Below are 23,509 nucleotides of genomic sequence, written 5' to 3' on the forward strand. Positions count from 1 at the left end.
GAGTTGTAACAGAGCTTTTCATTGTCGGATTGTATACAGACCTATCAATCCTGTATACACTCGGAGTGCGTAGGCCTATAGCTTTTGCCTTAAACAATCAATCAAACTGTTAAAGTCACTTAGTCAGTCTAGTTTAAACAATGGTTTAGCATTGAAAAGAGGAACAAAAAAGTAACAACAAATATGGGAACTTCAAAAATACAGCACAGTACATGTATCACTGTCAGTATCACTATCAGCACTACATCATTCACTTTCAATTCATGTAATTTCTACAACTACAAGTTTGTATCACATTTACTGTTTGAGTGTTTCACAACTGTACACTACATACCTGCAGAAAAAATGTTCACATTTCGTCGCAACAGGATTCTTCATCAACTCAAGGCTGAAATCAGAATAACATTGTTTCAGCACACATAAAATTAATAATGTACATTTAATATACAATTAAAAATCATAATAATTAATTTTAACATTTACATTTAGTGATTTACAGATTTGTAGGTTACAAATGACGAAATGTTCCTCACTCTAGTCTAAGAAAGGAAACTGATTATTCATTTAACTGTGCATTACCATATGGAGCATTCCAAGTTCTTTTGCATTAGTCCAAGAAGTTCTTTTATTTTGCTAACAGCCATCATGCGCGATTCAGCACAAGAGTGAAGACTTGCGCTCGAAACATTTGTTGTGCAAGTTTCTAAGTTCCCGCTTGGATGACAAAACGAAGTTTTCGTCGCCAAAGAGTGCCAGACGTTTCCGGTTCCGGTAGCTTTGGTAGCAGTTTGTTTGGATTTTGGGTGCACAGACGAAGACAGGTTGTCGTATTTGTTTTGCTATATTTCATCTCAGGATCGAACATTTGCTAAAATGCACCTCTTTGATGCCTTCCGACCGTAACTGTGTCGACTGTTTGACCTGCTGTTTGTCCTGATCTTTTGACATTGATCGTCAGCTCGGGAAGTTGCAGCAGACAGAACTTCAGTCACAGTCTGTTTACTTGGAACGTGCAGTATGGCCAAAGAAATACCAACAGCTTTGATGAGACGAGACCCGAGGCACATCGCAGTGCTGGCCTATGTAAGGGAAGAATGTCTGAAGCATCCAAGTCCAAAGTGCTTGAACGACATGTTGGACACTAATTTGGATCCATCGAAACCCATCGACGATTTTGAGTCTATCCAGTGGTTAAAATGGCTTATGGCTGGTGGTCCGGAATTTGACCTATTTGCCAAGAAAGGTTAGTTTTTATTTGAATATAATTGTAACCTTTAACTGTCCAATTTGAATAAGTTTCACTTTCAGATGTTTGTATGCTTGGATAGAATTATTATGCCCACTCTTTCATTTTCTCTCTTTTTCTCTTCCTGTGTTTTTTTCCCAATTTGTTTTTCTTTACACACACACACACACCAACACCAACAACAACAACAACAACAACAACAACAACAACAACAACAACAACAACAACAACACACACACACACACACACACACACACACACACACACACACACACACACACACACACACATGCAGATGATGTATGTAACTCATGTATACAAACTCAAACTGTCAATGCTGTGTATTTATTTAGCACTTTGATTTGAAAGAGTTCTGCTTTTCATAGATTTTTCATTTGATTCTTTATTTGTTTGTTTAGTTTTCATAATCACACACCTTTCATCTGAACTTCTGAACCCTTTTTTCATTAAATCGATGTCTCTCTTTTTTTTTTTTTTTAAATCTTCTTATGTTTGTGTATGATGTGTAACATTATGTTCTTATTTTGCAGTGAGAGAATATGACTCATCAGTGATGTGTGGACTAGTGTGGACAACCAATTTTGTGGCCTACCGATGCCGAACCTGTGCCATATCTCCCTGCATGTCGCTGTGCGCCGACTGCTTTCAGGCCGGCAACCATGAGGGCCATGACTACAACATGTTTCGGAGTCAAGCTGGAGGTGCTTGTGATTGTGGCGACACCAACGTGATGAATCCTGCAGGGTAAAATTTTTTGTGTGTTCTTGTGTTACAGTGGAACCCCCCTTTCAAGACCCCCCAATTTAAGACTCCTAATTAAGACCTTGTTTTCTCAGACTTTCTGTTCATAACCTCTGTAAAATGACCCCCATTTTAAGACTCCCTCCTTTTTAAGACCTGATTTTCTAAGATTTTTGGAGGTCTTAAAAGGGGGGTTCCACTGTATAAGCTGTCAATGTATTCATTAAATTACATATCTTATCCCAATTCACATATATATGACGCTGTGCCAAAACGTGCTTTGACGGTCACCCCCTGAGTTTGATTACATTTTTTTTTATCTGTTCGCATCTTTCATGGCAAACCAATGTTTTTTAATGACAAACATAACCCATAGAGATAATAATCATAACCGTGCTAGATATGGTCATTTCTGTTTGACAATAAAAAAAGAAAGAAACGAGATGCGTGGGTTGAAACGAGTGAGTGTGAATGGGACACTTCAAGGGAACTCAGGATTTTGCTTGTTTGCTTGTTTACCATCGACTTACCTATAACTTACTGTGTGTGTTTGTAGATGAAGTATAAGTCTTCAAATCTGTCCCACAATAAATAAAAATTTCAAACTATTTCTTAAAAAAAAAAGGATTGAAAAGGAACGGTTTCGGACGTTACACATAATGTCAAATGTGCCTTGTGAACGAAAAGTTCGTCTGCTACTCCACTGTGAGCCGTCGTCAACATTCACGTTAATGGCGACTACAAATTGCACTCTTTGAATGTAATTTACCACACAAAAAGCATTAGACCGTGTGCTAGTCAGTCTTTCAGCTCTGAAAAGGTCAGTACTTTTTTTTTTGTCAAACGGTAACGTACGAAAATATCCAGATTCCAAAAAAGGTATTCTACATTTTCGCGGTAGAAAGATTATTTCGGGAAGCCATCTTTACCCAGAATGCACTCTGTGTTTGATTTCCCAAGATGGCGGCAAAGAAGAGAGAAGGTGAGTGTTTATAATTTTTTGTCAGGCACATCGTACTGGTAACGTCCGACATAATATAACGACTGAATTGCAAGTTTTTAGTGTTTTTAAAGCTTTTTAATGCACACTACAACGGCAAAAACGGACTGAAGCGGCAACACCATGTGTTTGCGTCCACACGTGTCTATGTACCGGGCATGAGTGACCTCGGCTTTCAGTCGTTACGTGGACACAGCACAAACTGTGTCCATTCAGTTCTACATCTACCAAGTGTAACATCTGACATGCTCAACAGCCTGCAGACTATATTTACAAACTGTTTGTCACTTTGTTTCTGGTTTTAGATGTGGTACACAATGTATTAAATAAGATTATTTTTGTTCTGACAAGATTTCTGTGTTTGTTGCATTTTTAATGAAATGTGTGTGTACTGCTTGCTGTCGGACGTTACACAGGACACAGTGAGCAGATGAATTTATGGGACAATAAAATTGAATTTTGGTTTGGATTTGATGTGAATGTCAATTTCAGCATCTAAGTCAATGATAAAGATTAGATTCAGAAATATCTGGCAAGTAATTATCATTCTGTGGCTAGTTGTACTGTGTCCAGTGTAACATCCAACATCAGTCGGGTGCCCGTCTTTATTGATCAATATCTAAAAAACGCTGCTTTCATTTATCTTTTTAAAACTTGAAACACATTCAGGAAACCTCAGTCTTTAATGCTGCAACATCCAACAACAAATATAAACAGTTTTATTTTTGCCTCAAGTGTCCCATTGTAAGGAGGCAGGTTCTGGCACAGCATCATATATATATAGCAATTTACTTCAGTTTAATGCTAGAACGCTGAACTACGCTCCACCCTGGTAAGGGGGGAAGTAACCCTAAATATAGAACGGCCTTGACGGTCACATGACAACGCCAGGTCAAGGCTACCTCCCAACATGCACTGCGCACGCATGCTCTCGCCGCCATGTTTTACTCATTCCTACTTTCAGCGACGACGTCTGAGGACGTGTTTTTGGATTACGCTCGGGCTATTGTCAGCCCACTGCTTCTTGGCAGTACATACCCTGGTCACACGTCTGTATCTTAGCTTTGGCTGAGATTTGGTGAGATTTTTCCAGTTTTAGACTTGTCTCCTCTGAACAGATATCTGAGACAAATCAAGTTCACAATGGAGACACCAGCGTCAGTCAGAGACGCACTCAGGCCAGGAGTCTGGGTGACATCGATTGATCTGACAGACGCATACTTTCACATTCTCATTCACCCATCAGACCGGAAATGGCTGAGATTTCGGTGGGGAGAGAAATTGTTCCAATTCAGGGCCCTTCCTTTCGGCCTATCTCTTGCTCCTTGGATTTTCACAATGGTGGTACGTCAGCTTTGCGCCCTAGTCAGGCAGCATGCAGGGCGTACGACTCAGAGCATATTACCTCGATGACTGGCTTATCCTCCATCAGGATCGAGCAGCGTGCAGCGCCCATACTCGGCTTGTTCTTTGTCAAGCCGACTAGTTGGGTTTCTCGGTAAACCAAACCAAATCAGAACTTACGCCATCCCAGACCTTCACGTATCTGGGAATGAGGTTCGATACGGTAGATTGGTCCGTTCGTCCCTCACAGAGGAGGATCGACAAACTACAAAATCTAGTGAAATCTTTAGCGTCACAGAAGCAAGCTCCGGTCAAGGTGCTGGCATCAGTGCTCGGTCAAATGGAATCCATGGCCACATTTGTCCCTTTGGGGAGAGTGCACAAGAGGCCGTTTCAGGCAGCTTTGAATTCGATTTGGAACCCCTCCTCCCAGGGATGGCAGGTCTCGGTTCAGTTAGAAAGCTGGTTTCAGCAGACCACAGAGCAGTGGCTAAAATCATGAGGTGGTTGTAAGAAATCCGGGCTGGTGAGGGGCCGGTTGGGATTTTGGGGGCCGGTTCAATTTTTGACTTACCGGCCCCCCTGGCCGGTAGCAAAAAAAGTTACGGTACACCCATGATATACATACATATAGTGGCAGCAGCTTCTGTTACTTTCCTATGATTAAAATAGTTACATAAGGAACTGTCTGCAGCAAACGGTTACAAATGTAAATATGCTTTTATTTAAATGAAAGCTTTTATGAGACAGAGGTCAAGATGAAATGATTTTTTTCTACTTAAAGTTAAACTTTGCTCAGGGTATTTTCAAACTTCAAAAGAAGTAGGCTTTTAACTAATTATTTTGTTGTTGGTATTTTTATTGAGTGTTGATGTTGCAGATTTTGTCCTCGTCACGGACCAGAGAACCAGCAGTCAGCCAACAGCCCCCCAGTCGAGTTGCTGGCCGTGTCCCAAGCCATGATGCCTAGAATATTCATGAGGCTCATCTTTTACCTCAGAGATGCTTCCGACCCAGGTACGCTTGTAAATTCAGGGTGTAAATGTGTGTGTGTATGTGTATTGTTTTGTGTGTGTGTGTGTGTGTGTGTGTGTGTTTTTCTTGCATTTTTTTTTTAGGGGAGTTGGCCCTCAAAGAGAGCTGGTCAAACTTACTATGTGTGCATGGATAAAGTTTGTTGGACAAGCCTTCTTCTCCTGGTTGTAGACTAGGCAGGGCGTGAATGAAAAATCTCAACAACAACAAATACATTTTTACAAGTTTAAAAAACCTTTTTGAGATCCATGATCTTGATTTTTGAAGAGTGTAGCCATTTGAATTTAAAGATCTTGGATTGTGTCTTTCTGGGTTAATGGAATAGTATTGTGTAAATCAGGGTTTATAATGATTTTTGGTCTTTTGTTTTTATGCACATTGGCTGTCAAGACACATGCTTGTCATAATGTTTTTTTAAGACTTTAAGATTTTACAATTCTTTTTCAGTGCTGCCAAACTACTCACTGAACATGGCGGAGTCAGAGCACTACATTTCTTTTCTGCAATCGCTCAGTGACATGGGGGCCGCCATGAGACGTATCATGACTCTGGCTTTGATTGACTCTGCCCAGTACCAGGCACTCCAGAATGGTAACACTGGCCTGTTTCTCTCTCTCTCTCTCTCTCTGTCTCTCTGTCTCTGTCTCTGTGTCTCTCTCTCTCTCTCTCTCTCTCTCTCTCTCTCTCTCTCTCTCTCTCTTTTCCACCACTCTCTACCTGATTACCTTTTTCTGTGTCTGTGTTTCCTGCATATATTAGCAGATATTTTCTTTGCCACATTCTTTTCATCTTAGTCTTGTATAAGAAAACAAAATTCACAAAAACAGAAATATAGCAAACCATGCATGTAATACATCATGCATGATTGTGGAACTTTTTGATTCAGAGTTCCTGTTAGCGTATAGTAGTACAGCATGACCCTAGACTGAAGAGGTACAGAAGCATCGTGCTTTTCTCACCCCCCATCTGTACTTGAAAAATTCCTTGAGTTTATTGATCAGCAACATACTTAGAAAAGCTTGGAGTGAACTTTGATCAGGTTTATATGCTGTCGAGATGGTTATAACTAAACAATGGGTATGTGTTTTTTCAGGTGATGGAAACCCAAGCTTCAAGAAATCTCGTCAGAGATTTGTAATGTCTTTCAACAACCTGGAGAGTTCTGGACACACTCAGCAAGTTCCCATATGTAAGTCTGGTTCTGCGTGAATGTGCCAGTGTGTGGTTGTACCAGCGATCATAGCGTCTTTGTGTTCGCTGAGTTGACTTTAGAGTGTGAACATGCTGGAATAATACAGGTTGGTCAACCAAAGTGAAACATCAGTCTTTTCTTGGTTAAAGCGATTTGCTTGGAAGTATAGGAACCGTAGCAAGTGGTCATGATAGATTATAGATGGCATAGGGATGGGATGAAATAGATTACATAGCAGTACCTGTTATGCTCTCTCATTGAGATATTATACATGTGAGGTAAAATTCTCTTTTCCTTTGCCTGCGCCAAAAATATATTAGTTTGGCAGACGCTTTTTGTTTCTTCTTTTTTTTCTTTTTTTTTCCCAAGCTCTTTTAGGAAACCACTACATGTATGCTGTAAAAATGTGCATAACTTTTTTTTAAAGTCTGAAGTACGTGTTGCAGACAACGAAACAGGTTTCCGAAACCTTGACCAGTACAGCACCATGCTGGAAGAGCTGGTGTTCTGGATGTGCAAGTGTGAGTTTCCACAGAGCATGGTCACCCTGCTGCTCGGCCTCTTGCCTGATGACCTCTACAAGGTATTGACCACTACCAAAACATTTGCAGTTTATAATTGAGAGTGTACAATAGAACCCCCCTTTTAAGACCTCCTCTAATCAGAAAATCAGGTCTTAACCCCTTCACTGCCCAGCACGTACTAGATACGTGGTCATGTTTGGTTTGTCATACGCCCATACACGTACTAGGTACGTGGCATTTACATTAGCACTTTTCAGGACATTGGTGAAAACTAAATGGGAGGTAACCACTGTCCAACTTCTTGTAGGGGTTTAAACACAGTTCTTTCCCATTGACCGTTCAGATAAGTTAGTACCACGTGGTAAAAACATTTTTAGAAGTTTTTTCCGATCTATAAGATTCAAAATGGCGGCCGAAAGTCGGACATCAACTCGTAGACCTGTTTTCAAATGATACAGTGTTCTGGAAGCTCTACAAGAAGTGATTTATGAATTACCACACAGAAGAATACTGTTATGGGCTGTAATGTGAGTACCTGATGTTTGACACCAGTTTTAGCTGTGTTTTCTGCGGTTTTACGTGCTGCAGGTGTGTGTGTGTGAAAGTTTGGAAACTGTAATTTTTGACAAAAATGATCATTATATCGATTTTTACTATAACAATTACAAACAAAGTCCAAGGATCATGTTATCAGATAATAGCCAAGGGTGTAAGCAAACCACATGCCAAAGATCTAAGAGCTATCTCAATAAATGATTGAGCAGTGAACAGATTAGTAAACCTACCGAAGAAAGCGAAATTTGCCCTGGCGCACAGCAATACCAAAATGCTGTTATACTGTGGCAGTGAAGAGGTTAAAAGGGAGGAAGTCTTAAAAAGGAGACCTTAAATTGATAGAGGTTATAAAAAGAAAATCTGAGAAAGCAAGGTCTTAAAAGGCGTGAAGTCTTGAATAGGAGAACAGGCCTCTAAAAGGGTTTCAACGTGAGGGCGTAAAACAACATTAGCATCATCATCATCATCATCATCATCATCATCATCATCATCATCATCATAAATTGGGGTAGGGAGTGGGGTCTGTGCTGTTGGTGTTATGCATGCTGACATCTGAAAATGCTCTAATATGAAATCTTTAACACTTTCTTCCCCACCTATGTTGACCAAGTTTTTTTTTAGCCGAGACCAGCTGTGCTGCAGCAGGTCACTCAGAATTGTAGTAACTGTGTAGTAACTGTGTATCCACATGCAGCATACATGCTGGAATGCAGGCATTAGATGGACGTTACCGGAAGCGACTGAAGCTAACAGTCTGAGCGGATATATCCGTACCTGGTCAGATAGAGCCATATGAGTGGGTACGGATATATCCGTACCTGGGAGACAATGAGTTAAAGGGCAAAAGTAATTCATAATTTTAATTTGTCACTGTTATTTAGAAACTTGTTATTGCTTGAGCTGTCATACTCTGATGAGAAGATCTCTTGTGGTAAAGAACACTTTTTTTGTTTTTAATTGTTCCCTGGTCTTGGCAAAAATATGTATTTGTCGGATGTTTAGGGATTCTTCAGGTATCCTTTCTTCACAGGTACCACTGTATTGATTTTGTTTCTCCAGGATGCATTCACAGTGGCGTTTGTACGGCACTATGGCAAGATCACGAGGGTGCTGTCGACGGCAACTGATCGTGCGACAGTGGCCAACCGCATTGTGCACATTAGCGTACAGCTGTTCAGCAATGAGAGCCTGGCCACACGCATGGTGAAGGAACAGCAGGTTCTGCGCTCTGTCATCGACAGTCTCGCCTACATGCTCACTCCTATTTTGGTCCCCAGTAATATCCTTGGTAAATATTTGTGTGTGGGTGTTTCTTCTGCGATACTTGTATCTCGTCGTTTAAACATAAATATTGAAAAAGTGTTAAAATAAAATAAAAGTGTTACCTGTGACATGAAAAAAACATATCTTAGACACATTTTTGTATTCTCTTTATGTGACTGATTTGCAAGGGAAAAGATTGGGGGGGGGGGGGGGGGGGGGGTGTATACTTTTGTGCTTTGTATTTTCAAATCCATTTATTATGTGAGTGAGCGAGTTACATGTATAGAAAGCCTTCGTGCCAAAATATTATTTCAGGTTTCAAAGGTGTGTTGATAAACAGACAGTATAAAGCAGAAAGAACAAAATCAGTGCCTTCACTTTATCCTTCAACTGTGTCTTATCAACCACAGAATTGAAAAGCAGTCCACATGTACCATGATCTTATGTTGTAAGGCCTCTCCATAAAAGACACCTTCTCTTGTCCTTTTGTCTTTTATCTTCTCCAAAATATATATCTTAATCTATCATGAGAGGCCACCAGCAATACAGGGACACTTTTGGCTTGTCCCATGTGTGTCCTTTCATCACAGGAATGGTCAAACCTGCGGTGGCGACCGCCTCCTGATAACAACCACCTGCCCAGTATGACCACCCCAAAGAAACCCAACAAGGTTCTTTCTCATAATTCACCTTTCGGTAACAACCACCTGTGTATGAGGACAACTTTTACTTGATCCCCTGGGTTGTCGTTACAGGCAGGTTTGATTGTTCCGCTGACCTCACTTGCCTGTTCCAGGAGGTCCAACAAACAGACACCAGCAATATAGGGGCACTTTTGGCTGGTCCCATGGCTGTCCTTTCGTCACAGGTACCACTGTACTGACTTGCCTGTTCCAGGAGGTCCAACGAACAGACACCAGCAATATAGGGGCACCTTTGGCTGGTCCCATGGCTGTCCTTTCATCACAGGTACCACTGTACTGACTTGCCTGTTCCAGGAGGTCCAACGAACAGACACCAGCAATATAGGGGCATTTTTGGCAGGTCCCATGGGTGTCCTTTCGTCACAGGTACCACTGTACTGACTTGCCTGTTCCAGGAGGTCCAACGAACAGACACCAGCAATATAGGGGCATTTTTGGCAGGTCGCATAGGTGTCCTTTCATCACTACTGTACTGACTTGCCTGTTCCAGGAGGTCCAACGAACAGACACCAACAATATAGGGGCACTTTTGGCTGGTCCCATGGCTGTCCTTTTGTCACTTGTACCACTGTACTGACTTGCCTGTTCCAGGAGATCCAATGAACAGACACCAGCAATATAGGGGCATTTTTGGCAGGTCCCATGGCTGTCCTTTCGTCACAGGTACCACTGTACTGACTTGCCTGTTCCAGGAGGTCCAACGAACAGACACCAACAATATAGGGGCACTTTTGGCTGGTCCCATGGCTGTCCTTTTGTCACTTGTACCACTGTACTGACTTGCCTGTTCCAGGAGATCCAATGAACAGACACCAGCAATATAGGGGCACTTTTGGCTGGTCTCATGGATGTCCTTTCATCACCACTTCTGTACTGACTTGTCTGTTCCAGGAGGTCCAATGAACAGACACCAGGTGGTGGAGTGTGAGAAGTCGGTGATGAAGGAGCACTGTTACTGGCCGGTGGTCAGCGACCTGATCAACCTCCTGTCTCACCAGGCTGTGTCACACAGCTTCCTCATGCAGCCCGCACTGCGCAACATGTGGATGGACCTTCTCACCTCCCTGCAGGGTATGGGGAGGGTTTTCTTGTGTTGCTGTTTAATTTGATTTGATTGTGTCGCTTGTGTCTTCCGGGCAAGCTTCTGGACAATTTGTGAGATAAGTTTATTTACTGTATTATACTAATTCTTCTTCTTCTTCCGCGTTCCTAACTTTTTGTCTCTCTGTCCACTTAAAAGACCACTGGGTGGAAAATCAGCGACTGTAATGTTTTGTTTTCTTATAATTGTGACAGGGGAGGCTACCGCTCCTTTCACAGTAGACTCTGCACCCGAGTTGTTGGCTTTTTAAGTCAACACCTCTGGATTGTAGAATTCTGTTTGTGATGGGGTCTGGTGGTTTCCGATTGTCTGTATGTTCATGGAAACCTTCGGGTTTGCATAACAGTTTTTATAGGGCTAAGAAATTAGCCCTAACATTTTCAATCCTGTTTGATTGCACTTCGCTTCCCGAGGTGATCGTAGTGTTTCGGCACTCGGTTACATAATGAAACGTTCCAATAACATACCTCAGGCATGGGAATGGTCCGTGGATCTGCTAATTTCAGCGGTTTTCGTGAGGAGTTTCAGCGGGGGGGAAGAAAATTCAGCGGGAAAAAGAAAAATCCCTCAAAAATCGTATATGAGGTTTTTATTGTCAAACGGTCGGGTGTCTTCAAATGGCACAAGCCACTATCCGGAACTGACGGTTGACTTCAGCTTTTGTAGTCTTGGCTGTCCCACGTTATATGAAACAGACGTTCGCGCAACATCCGCTGCATGTGGTTTACTTGTCCGAGACAAAGACGCCTCTCTTGTGTTCGATTTGAAAGAAAACTTCATGTCTTCGGTATCGAATATTGTTTGACGCGGCCAGGATTATGACGAAAAAGGTGTGGTTAACCAGTGGAAATGGGATTGGGTTTCCAAAGAGGTTAAAGTTGGTGACAAGCAAGAGCGGATCGGTGAACACATACGAAAAGTCGACACGCCCGGTCAAGCAAGATGCACCCTTTGTGACAGAGAAATTGTGTACAGCAATCGTGGTTTCATTGCCCTCAGCGAGCATCTACTAACGAAAAGTGTTTTTTTGTTTTTTTTATCATTGTATTATTCATTCCCTTTGATTCAATACCTGGAATAAGAGAAAGTTAAAGATGAGCTGGATCCTATCACATGTTTCCTCGTGGGTTTGACAAGTATGATTGAGAGTGAGAGCAGTCAGTGAATGTTTGCAAGAAAGTCATCTTCTTCTACTTCTACGTTCGTGGGCTGAAACTCCCACGTACACTCGTGTTTTTTGCACGAGTGGAATTTTACGTGTATGACCGTTTTTTACCCCGCCATTTAGGCAGCCATACGCCGTTTTCGGAGGAAGCAAGAAAGTCATAAAGTATGCACAATCCTTTGTTCAGAATTTTTAAAACTTAAAGTTGCAGCTAAAACACCTGCATATTTATGTGAAATTAAATGCTAAACTTTGTCCCAAATACCCCTCAGATTGCGTAGATTTTGATCTTTAAATTTTTTTTCCCGGGGGAGGACCCCCGGACCCCCCTGTTTTTGGGTCCCTCTCCTGTTTTCAGCTGACTTTTATTCAGCCATTCCCATGCCTGATACCTTTCTTGTTTGTTATTATTTTGTTTCATTTGTTGGAGTAGAGAGAAACAAGCTTTGGTTCTGGTGGTTGTGGTGGCAGGGTTGATGGTGGAGAGCAATCGTTTTGTTGCTGTTTCAACTGTTGTAGAAGAGGGAGCTTTAGGTCAGGTGGTGGTGGTGGTGGTGGTTTTCTTGTTCTTATTGTTTTCCTGTGACTTTTTTGTTACAATATTTGATTTTTAATGTTGCTGGGTTTTTTCTCTCTTCTCATTCAGTTAAAATGTGTACTGTGTGTTCACTGTTCATAGCAAAACTGTCACATGTTCGTAGCACTAGGGATGTACCATTTTTTCCCCTTACTCTTTTCCAGGCATGAATCTGAATGTGCGTGAGTTGTCCCAGCATGTGGAATACGAACCTGACACATACTACGCTGCATTCTCTGCCGAGCTGGAGATATCCGCCTCTCCGTTGTGGTCCCTCATCAACCACTGCGGGGCTCCTGTGAGTCCTCAACATCTTTTTCCCTACTCTTCTTTCCTCCTTATCTTTTTGTTTTGCTTTGTTGTTATTGCGATTCTGTTTTGTTTTCCTTTTCTCAAAATTGGTTACTTTGCATGCAAATCACATTCACGTTTTCCTGCAAAAATATCAAATGAGAAACCTGTAAATGTGCTCAAATTTGCACCAGGTTCTACCATTTGAATGTTAAATCTCAACAAAATATTGACCCTCCCTAAAAATTTCTTGGATTTTTGCTCTTCTTCAGAAGAAGCCATGCTCATGATTTCTTGCTTCTCTGTCACTATTCTCATTGCACCCAGTCAACTGTTGACAGTACAATCTTTTTATTTCAACAGGAGAGCAAGCCCTACGTCCTTAACATGATCGAAGCCACGCTGGATGCTTTGGACAAGTGGTTCTCTGCCATTGATTTCAAATCTGGAGCAAAGGTAGCTAGAATATCTTATTTACCTTTGTATCTCTTTGTCTTTATGGTTATTTGTGTCTCTATGATGCAGTTGCGTTTGAATAATTAAGAGTAACTTTGGAGGCAGCTGTGTATATTTGTGAATCCACATCAAAAGGCAGATGGAAGCAGTAAGAACTTGTTTTAAGTGGAAACTGATCATTCATTCTTTACTTGGGTGTATTATGCTTGGGCATGCGTGTGCGTTTGTGCCTGCCTGCTTGTGTGTAAGTATGTGTGAGTAGGGGAATGTACATGCATATACAATACTCCTGCCACTACCCCAAGCCCCTTTACGCCTGTCATTTATATTGGGTGAAATCCACTCTCGCAAAGTCTACTTTATGATGCTGGCTGTACAAGGCTTTAGCACAGAATTTTCAGTTAAATAGACTTTGTGAAGGCTTTGGGAAGTTGACTTCAGGCTGAATTAAGGACAGCCTTTACCCTATGAGTCTGTCTGTCTCACTGCCTGTCTAATACTGTATATACAAATCTTTAACCCCTTGACTGCCGCGATTTTTTTCATTTGCTGCATTCTATTTGCCAGGAACGAAAGTCATAACACAGTATACTGTTACTAAAAGTGCTATAACTTTTTTATTTTTTGAATTAGAGATGTCAAATTTTACAGAAATGTTCATCAGATATGTAACTTTTACAAAATAAAATCAAATAAAATTAACACATTACTAAAAGTGTGATTCTGCTTGAAAGCGTGTGCATTGTGCTTGAAAGCGTGTGCATTGTGTATGAAAATCAGCGTTTTCATATGTCACATTATGTCCAAGACAATAAGATGGGAGGTTTACATTAGCTGTTTACTCACCGAGTCACTGCCAGAACACAAACTTTGTGTGGTAGGCCCTGAAGCACTCGGACAGACACAAGCCTGGTATAAAATCTCCATCACATCATGCACCTACCACGTTTCTCACAACAAGAGGATGGTGACCACTTCTTTCATCTTCGTCACTCGAACCTGAAGACTCTCCATCATCATATAGATCCCCATCAACACTGTCATCATCGTTCATAATCTCATTCAAAACTTCTAGAGCTGATAAGCGCTGGAAGGGACGTTTTCTTCCACCAGAATTTGAACATCCACCGAGGTCCGCCATCTTTGGTCGCATTGATTGTTTTGGTAATCTCGAGAAATCACGTTCAATTCGCGGAAAAATAAACTGAAACCAGATTGTTAAAGATGTGCAACTCCTCCCCAGTGTTTCTTCCAACACTGGGAGCACTTGCCTCCCTTTAATCGTGTGTGTGCTTCTCATAAACCAACGACGCGCTAAGTACGAATGTGACTCGTAGATATGCGTCCGGGATATCAAGTGTACCTACGAGTGACACACGTAGCAGGCAGTGAAGGGGTTAATGCTCATATACTTTCTGTTTTTGCTTTTGCTTTTTCAGCCTCATGACAACCAGCTGACTTTCCACCTTCCCTTGCACCGCTACCTGGCGGCTTTCTTGATGCTGGGCGTACAGTCGCACGGTATCAGTCTTGACTCCGTTCTCCCTGGACGTGACACGCTATGTCAGGTCATGATGCACCCACTTCAAGTGCAGGTAGGTGCTTGTGTACTGAAAACTTAGAACGCTTGCACTGCTTATTTAAAGTTTTTATGATACCTGGCATGCGTATTAGGATCAGCCGTCATTCTGTTCTCCCTTTCCCTGACATGCTGTGCCAATCATGCTGCACCTGCTTCAAATGCACACAAGGCCCTTGAGTTGTTTTTAGATTAGTATGAAAAGAAGAACGAGTAAAACAGAATCAGACGGAGAGAGAGGGCAAATAAAGACAGAAGAAGGAAGGCGAGAGAGAGAGAGAGAGAGAGAGAGAGAGAGAGAGAGAGAGAGAGAGAGAGAGAGCACTTGGTTTTGAGCCCTGTTCACACATTTGTGTTTGCGATTTCGTCCTATTCACTTCACTGATGTTTGAGAACATTGTTGGTACAGGTGTGCATGCCTCAGATTTACGCGGGAATGTGGGTGCGCAACGGTATCCAGATCAAGGGCCAGGCTATGACCTACATTCAGTGCCACTTTTGCTACTCCATGGCTGACCTGGACATCTTCCTGCTGCAGGTAGAACCCCATTTTGGCGGCTTAATGTTTCAGATCGAGGTCATTAACGACTGGGCAAATACAAATGCAACATCCACAAATTGCTGTCATTCATTCCGCCACTAGAACATATTTCTATTCAATTACCGGTACACAAAAACATGAGCTTACACTCATGTGTGCGTACATACATAAACACGCACACCCACACGCATGCATACACACGCATGCATGTATGCACGCACACACGCACACACACACACACACACACAAAACATGCATCACACACACACAAAACATGCATCACACACACACACACACACACACACACAAAACATGCATCACACACACACACACAAAACATGCATCACACACACACAAAACATGCATCACACACACACAAAACATGCATCACACACACACAAAACATGTATCACACTCACACACACAAAACATGCATCACACACACACACAAAACATGCATCACACACACACAAAACATGTATCACACACACACAAAACATGCATGCATCACACACACACAAACAAAACATGCATCACACACACACAAAACATGCATCACACACACACACACACACACACACACACAAAACATGCATCACACACACAAAACATGCATCACACACACACACAAAACATGCATCACACACACACACAAAACATGCATCACACACACAAACAAAACATGCATCACACACACACAAAACATGCATCACACACACACACAAAACATGCACACACACACACACAAAACATGCATCACACACACACAACATGCATCACACACACACACACAAAACATGCATCACACACACACACAAAAAACATGCATACACATGCACACACACACACACACACACACAAAACATGCTGACACACACACACACAAAACATGCATCACACACACACAACATGCATCACACACACACACACAAAACATGCATCACACACACACACAAAAAACATGCATACACATGCACACACACACACACACACACAAAACATGCATCACACACACAAAAAAAACATGCATCACACACACACAAAACATGCATCACACACACACAAAACATGCATCACACACACACAAACAAAACATGCATCACACACACACACACACACTCACACAAAACATGCATCACACACACAAACAAAACATGCATCACACACACACAAAACATGCATCACACACACACACAAAACATGCATACACACACACAAAACATGTATCACACACACACACAAAACATGCATCACACACACACACACAAAACATGCATCACACACACACAAAACATGCATCACACACACAAAACATGCATCACACACACACAAAACATGCATCACACACACACACAAAACATGCATCACACACACACAAAACATGCATCACACACAAAACATGCATCACACACACACACAGAACATGCATCACACACACAAACAAAACATGCATCACACACACACAAAACATGCATACACATGCACACACACACACACACACACACAACATGCATCACACACACAAAACATGCATCACACACACACAAAACATGCATACACATGTACACACACACACACACACACACACAAAACATGCATCACACACACACAAAACATGCATCACACACACACACAAAACATGCATACACATGCACACTTACATACATCAATGGTTACCCTTCTTTGAGACTCCACCAATTTGCACTATCCATTCATACGAAGCAGGCAGAGATAAAGAAATCATTAAAGTGTGTACAGCTGTTGTTGTCACCATAGTTGTCAGAAATATACAGGCACAGTACTTTTGAGTGTGAAACTGTGTTTCCTAGTCTCATCTTCTTCTGCTTCAAGTATCTGCATGGTGCTGATCAAAACAGTTAATTCCCAGGACACGTGTTACTCTTTTCTTCCCTTTTTTCTCCCCATTTTTTAAAAACAAATATTTAAGTCGTTGCCAAACTGCGCAATTGGTTGGCTGACTGACTTTCTGACCTTTAAACCTCCTAAATTCATTGTAAGTTGGTTTGGGGTGAGTTTTTTGTGTCTTTAACTGTGCAGCAGAGGATAATGACTTTATTTTGTTGATATTTACAGGTGTGTGCTGCCTCCATGCACCCGGACCTTTTTCTGGAACTGGTTTTTGACAGGTAAGGTTTTGTCTGGCATGCTAGCATGGTATTCTTGTACATGTATTTCACTGTTGCTCTACAAAAGAACTGGTTCCGTCTGAAACTCTTTCCTTTAATTTTTGTAATTTTTGACTCATGTGAGTAATCAGTGAGACTTAGTAATGTACCACGTGAGCGCCGGCTTATGGGTAACCAGGTGGGACAGGGCATAGCAACGGCTATGGCGTCTGTTTTTAGCTTGGTTACCACCCTTGCAAGGGCAGGTAATTTGAGTAGTTTTTCGACATCTAGCATGTGAGATTGAAGTCAATGCATTTATGAGAATTGGGTAAGTGTATTAATCAAATGAAAATTTACTATTGAAATTTTCCATTTTTTTCAGATTTGTTTAGGTCTTAAAAGGCAGGTTCCACTGTATTCCTTATCTTCTTGATGATATGAATTTCAGGTTTCAAGTTGTGAAGTGGTTGTCGTTTGAGCATGACCACAAGGCATCAGACATGGATCAAGATGTCGCACCAGAACTTTCCACGCTGGACGGCTGTCTGGGATTTCTGTGTGCTCTGATTGGCCTTCGCACTTACTTAGGTCAGTTGGCATAGTATGTACAGCGGAACTTGTCAGATACAATTGTCGAACCAAAATAAGTGTGTTTGAGAGAGAGAGGGCTATTCTACAAGTACGACAGAGCTGAATTAATTTGTGATGTTCCATTAATAAAACAACCTTTCTAATTCTTACTCAAATCAAAGCATGAATAAAAGGCTGGTAGGGTAAATATACATTTTTCATCCTTTGTTAGACTTCCTTTTTAGTTATCTGTATTATAGCAATGTCAACAGATTTAGCTGATGATAAAGAGGCTTCTTACATGTAATTAAGGAAAATAATTGTAAACAAACACACTTTTTTTTTTACAGATTTTCTGATCATAACCTTTGTAATTTTATTTCCATTTTAAAATTCCCCCTTCCCCCTTTTAAATACAGTGGTACCTCTATGTAACGACTTTGAAAATGTTAGTCAAATTCGGCCGTTATTATGGAGGGAACGTAATATGGAGGATCACACTCACAGGCACATGCAACCAGTCAAACAAAAAAGAGAACAGCGGCCAGTCTATATCTGTGGAAAATAAGTATCAGTATATTCCACACACACACATCAGTCATTACAATTTCTCAGAAACAGATAGCTCTTGTTACTTAATAAAACATTTCTGTAGGCATAAAACAAGAAGATAAGACAATGTGAGCTGTCACTCGATCACTAAAGAATGGCAGGGGTTCATCAGCACCAAAAGGTCACGTGATTTACCTCGACCTTGCACTAAAAACAATGTCGGCTTTGGGGTGATGTGTGGATTACTTTCATGGCGTTTATGTAACTTTGCGTGAATATAAGGTAGACGTTCCTACAACGTACCAATCTTTATCTTGTCAAACGAAAGTAATGACCTGAGATAGAAATGAAAAACCGTTGCTTCAGCCGTTTGCGTGCCGAAGTAATGTTGTACACGGACTGACATGGCTTCACTGCCTTCAGCACGTTTTTGCGTCGTTTTGCGTACGGACTCGACTGGAGATATAAGTTTAAAGTAAACCAAACTCGTCATAATTTGGGGAAAAGTCGTTATAAGTCCACTTATGGACGGTCGTATGTCGTACCAGAGAGGGGGACTTAATATGGAGGTGAGAAATACTAAGACAAAGAAGGAGAAAAAATCCGTCAGAGAAAAGTCGGTCGTAATATTGAGGGACCCGTAACAGAGAGGGGTGGTAAAGGGAGGTACCACTGTACGTGATTTTCTCCAATTTTTGGAGGTTCCGCTGTATTAAGACTTAGACCGCTTACTTTGTGTGTTTCCCTTGTCCTTAGCTGCACCTCCACAAGAGATTGTAATCCTCTTTCTGTTCATCCCTGTGCAGGGCTAAGCGAGGAAAGACTTGTGCGGAAAGAGATGGCGGCTTTACTGTGCATGAACGACCGTCAGCACAGCCAGCTATCAGAGTTGATGCCAGAGCGTTCTGGAATGAGTGGCATGAGCAAGGAGCTGTTTGAACCAACACTCAGCAAGGTGGGATTCTCTGGCACTGTGAATTACTCTTTCAGGATGGGGTGCCATGCAATGTGTGATGTGCGTAGATGTGATGTGAAGTGGTGCGATGAAATGTAACGTCATGTCACATCACACCACACATTATGCTCCATTAGGTCGTTTTAGGTTATATAATGTTACATTCTGTTGTGTTGTTTAATGTTATGTTTTGTTATGGTATTTATGTTATTTTACAATATGTTGCCATGTGTTGCACCTGTCATGTTTTACAGAGGTTGATAGGGCTTATAAATACAGTCAATCTATGTGTTCGTCAGTGAGGTTATCATAACATCACTTATTCAATATTCGATATGTGCCTCTGTTGTGCTATATGTCTTGCTGATCTGCAGGATGTTCCTACCACCCTCCCATCCCCAACATACATTTCCATCTCCCCCCACCCCCCCCCCCCACCCCCCCCCCCATTCCAAACACAACCACCCAAAAAGTATTTCAAAGAGGCAGCCTTCCAACCACCATGTTACAACTGTATTCCACTGAAATCTCTAAAGTCTGTCAAGTTTCAAGTTACGTTTCAAGATAAGAAATCTGTTACCCATTGTGACACTGTAATAAAAAGGTGGACAGAAAACTGCTTTAAGGATAAGTTTTAATACTGTTACAGCGTGACTCAATAGACAGTTTTTACACTGGTATCAGCAATGTGAGGCTCCTCTGATGATAGGACACCTCTCAATAAAGGACAGACGGGCGCTGTGGCGGGGTGGTAAGACGTCGGCCTCTTAATCGGAAGGTCGAGGGTTCGAATCCCGGCCGCTGTCGCCTGGTGGGTTAAGTGTGGAGATTTTTCCGATCTCCCAGGTCAACTTATGTGCAGATCTGCTAGTGGCTTATCCCCCTTCGTGTGTACACGCAAGCACAAGACCAAGTGCGCACGGAAAAGATCCTGTAATCCATGTCAGAGTTCGGTGGGTTATAGAAACACAAAAATACCCAGCATGCTTCCTCCGAAAGCGGTGTATGGCTGCCTAAATGGCGGGGTAAAAACGGTCATACACGTAAAATTCCACTCGTGCAAAAACACAAGTGTACGTGGGAGTCTAAGCCCATGAACTAAGAAGAAGAAGAAGAAAATAAAGGACAACTTCTGTGGCGCCTCTGTCTATCATTTTGACGAAATACCTTTGGCTGGTCCCAAGAGTGTTCTTTCATTGCAGGTCTGTATTAGAGTCTACTTTACATTTGACATTTTCCCTCTGATTTCTTTTTAGCTGGCTGACTACAAAGCTCCAAATTTTGAAGCTGGGGTCGGGTTGAACCAGGGGTCGTATACACCAAAAGGTAAGTTTTGTTAAAGAAAATTTAGTATTTCAAGCATTTTGAACATTTTCATTTATGTTGTTTGGCATTAATGCGTAGTTTTCTGAAACGTTCTCTGGTTTCTGTTCCTACAGATCAAATTGTAGACACCCTCTCTCTTTCTCTCTCGGTCTCTGTCTGTCTGTCTGTCTGTCTGTCTGTCTGTCTGTCTGTCTGTCTGTCTGTCTGTCTGTCTGTCTGTCTGTCTGTCTCTCTCTCTCTCTTTCTCTCTCTCTCTCTCTCTCTCTCTCTCTCTCTCTCTCTCTCTCTCTCTCTCTCTCTCTCTCTCTCTTTCTCTAATTCAGGTCAGTTTCCACAGAGTTACACAGACGTACACATTGTCACATTGATTTTATTTTTCTGTTTAATTTTTTTTTCAGCCTCAGTGTGGGAGGAGGATTTTGATCCAGTGATGGTGGCCCAAAGAGCCATCTACAGGAAGGACTTTCAGGCAGCCATGGACAGATACACTGCATAGTGAGTGCTTCGAGCATGATGTATTGCAGGAGTTTTGTAACTACAGCATGTTCAGCTTGTTTGCTTGTGTGTGTGTGCGCGTGCATGCTTGGGCAGGGGCGGACGAGGGGGGGGGGGGTTTCTGGGGTTTCCGGAAACCCCCCCAGCCAAAAATTTAAATTGTGTTTTTTTTGGGTATTAATCAGTGACAAAATCTGCTGCCTGAAACTGGTAATGATCATCCTCAGAATGCACCAGATTGCACCATTTTGCATCCTTTTTTTCAAAATTTTCCGGGGGGGCATGCCCCCGGACCCCCCCAGCAAGCTAGGCGCTTTGCGCCTTCGGCTCGGCGCTTTGCGCCTTCACACCCATATCTTCACAATATACTTTTGGAAACCCCCCCCCATAAAATGAACTGATCCGCCCCTGTTGGGGGGGGGGGGGGGGGGGGGGGGGGGGGGGGGGGGGGAGGGGTTGTTTTTCAGTGCGTGTTTGTCTCCTATCTCTTTGTCTGTATCTGTGTTTTTGTGTGTTGCTTTGTGTAGGTCTATGTCCTTCAATATCTACTTTAGTTTGTGTGTATATGTGTTTGTCTATCCGTCTGCAAGTTGGTCTTGTATCTGTGTGCATGCTCTTGTTGTTTTCATTTGCAAATCTTGTGCTTTAGAGTAGGAGGTTGTACTCATCAGGAACAGACTAGGTTAAAAACATATGTGCACTTGAAGACCAAAACTAAGATTTTGTTCAAATAAATCCCAAAACAAAGAGACAACCAACGTTCCAAAATTCATTCACTCGGCTTCCTGACGAGTGGACGTAAACTGATAGAACTTCTTCTTCTTCTTCTTCGTTCATGTGCTTAGGCTCCCACGTTCACTCATGTTTTGAGCACGAGTGGAATTTTACGTGTATGACCGTTTTTACCCCGCCATTCAGGCAGCATACGCCGATTTCGGGGGATGAACTGATAGAACTATCAAGATAAGTTTTGTGTGAATATTTGTTTGTCTGTTCACTTAAAAGACCGTTGGGTCGAAATATCTGTGAATGTATTGTTTTGTCAATAACAAACGTTCCAACAACCTATCTTTCTTGTTTTTTTGATTCTAAGATTTTGTTAGGCTTGTAGTAGTTCAAAAGTCTGCTAGAAATCTAGAAGAGGAATGTCTGAGAAGGCTTAAATTTAAGAGCTTGTTGCATATTTTAAGCTTTGTGTTTTTCATTGTAGCGTGAAGTCTGCTGGAGCATACAAAGGGAAGAACACACCATGGCCCCCTTTCAAAATGCCGGGGAAGATCCATCCAGCATACACCAAGATCTACGGGATTCTGAACTGTGCCACAATGCATGCCTTTCTCTTCACCATTCTGTACAAGGTGAGTTTCCTCTGTGGGATTTCTGATTTGTTTTTTCTCAACAGAAATTACCATTTATTGCGTACACTTCTTTCCATCTGTCTGTCTTGGTTTCTGTCTCCTCTTTTTCTCTCTGTCTCTCTCTCTTTCTCTCATTTTCTCCTCATCTCACCTTTTTCTGTCTGTCTCTCTCTCTGTCTCTGTCTGTCTTTCTGTCTGTCTGTCTCTCTCTCTCTCTCTCTCTCTCTCTCTCTCTCTCTCTCTCTCTCTCTCTCTCTCTCTCTCTCTCTCTCTCTCTCTCTCTCGCTCTCTCTCGCTCTCTCTGTCTAGCCTTTACAGCTGACCTGCACATGAAACAAGCTTTATTTGACCGTCATTCTGTTTTGCTCTTTAGAGGGCTTACACACAGTTTATCTATTGCAGGCTCTACATGAAGTACCGACAATGCCGGACAGTATCCTGTACAAGGCTGTCCACCTGCTTGACCTGTGTCTACACTTTGGACCCAAAACCTTCCCCAATGTGGTCAGTACAAAGTTTACTTCTTACCCCATGAGTTTGTTACACTGGTACCTGCGCTGTAAGAACATGAAATTAATATGTCTATACATTTCAGGTTGCCTCCCAAGACAGATGTATTTTGGTCTAGATATTAGACGGGCGCAATAGCCGAGTGGCCAAGCTTTTTCTAAGTTCTACATGTCGCATAACAAACACGACGTGTAAAAGGGATTCCGGAGAGTGGTTGTGCTGAAGATGATTCCGTTTGATTCTAAATCGTATCCGTCTGTACAATTTCAGCATAGTAA

General features: G+C 42.0%; 1 protein-coding gene across 1 annotated transcript in view; it reads left to right on the forward strand.

Moving 5' to 3' along the window:
- Positions 1–771: 771 nt before the first annotated feature.
- The window catches only part of LOC138982517 (E3 ubiquitin-protein ligase UBR3-like), a 65,326-nt gene continuing 42,588 nt past the window's right edge, over positions 772–23,509 (forward strand). Inside the window, exons 1-19 of the mRNA XM_070355818.1 lie at positions 772–1,243; positions 1,798–2,011; positions 5,233–5,369; positions 5,835–5,978; positions 6,481–6,576; positions 7,026–7,162; positions 8,718–8,946; positions 10,517–10,696; positions 12,634–12,767; positions 13,124–13,216; positions 14,656–14,811; positions 15,205–15,333; positions 17,431–17,483; positions 17,914–18,053; positions 19,394–19,542; positions 20,799–20,868; positions 21,267–21,363; positions 22,574–22,721; positions 23,124–23,225. Coding sequence (XP_070211919.1) covers positions 1,018–1,243; positions 1,798–2,011; positions 5,233–5,369; positions 5,835–5,978; positions 6,481–6,576; positions 7,026–7,162; positions 8,718–8,946; positions 10,517–10,696; positions 12,634–12,767; positions 13,124–13,216; positions 14,656–14,811; positions 15,205–15,333; positions 17,431–17,483; positions 17,914–18,053; positions 19,394–19,542; positions 20,799–20,868; positions 21,267–21,363; positions 22,574–22,721; positions 23,124–23,225 — 2,634 coding nt within the window. The 5' untranslated portion in view covers positions 772–1,017. The remainder of the gene's footprint in view (positions 1,244–1,797; positions 2,012–5,232; positions 5,370–5,834; positions 5,979–6,480; positions 6,577–7,025; positions 7,163–8,717; positions 8,947–10,516; positions 10,697–12,633; positions 12,768–13,123; positions 13,217–14,655; positions 14,812–15,204; positions 15,334–17,430; positions 17,484–17,913; positions 18,054–19,393; positions 19,543–20,798; positions 20,869–21,266; positions 21,364–22,573; positions 22,722–23,123; positions 23,226–23,509) is intronic.

The sequence above is a fragment of the Littorina saxatilis genome, linkage group LG12, assembly GCF_037325665.1.
Source record: "Littorina saxatilis isolate snail1 linkage group LG12, US_GU_Lsax_2.0, whole genome shotgun sequence".
In the NCBI taxonomy this organism is placed as follows: domain Eukaryota; kingdom Metazoa; phylum Mollusca; class Gastropoda; order Littorinimorpha; family Littorinidae; genus Littorina; species Littorina saxatilis.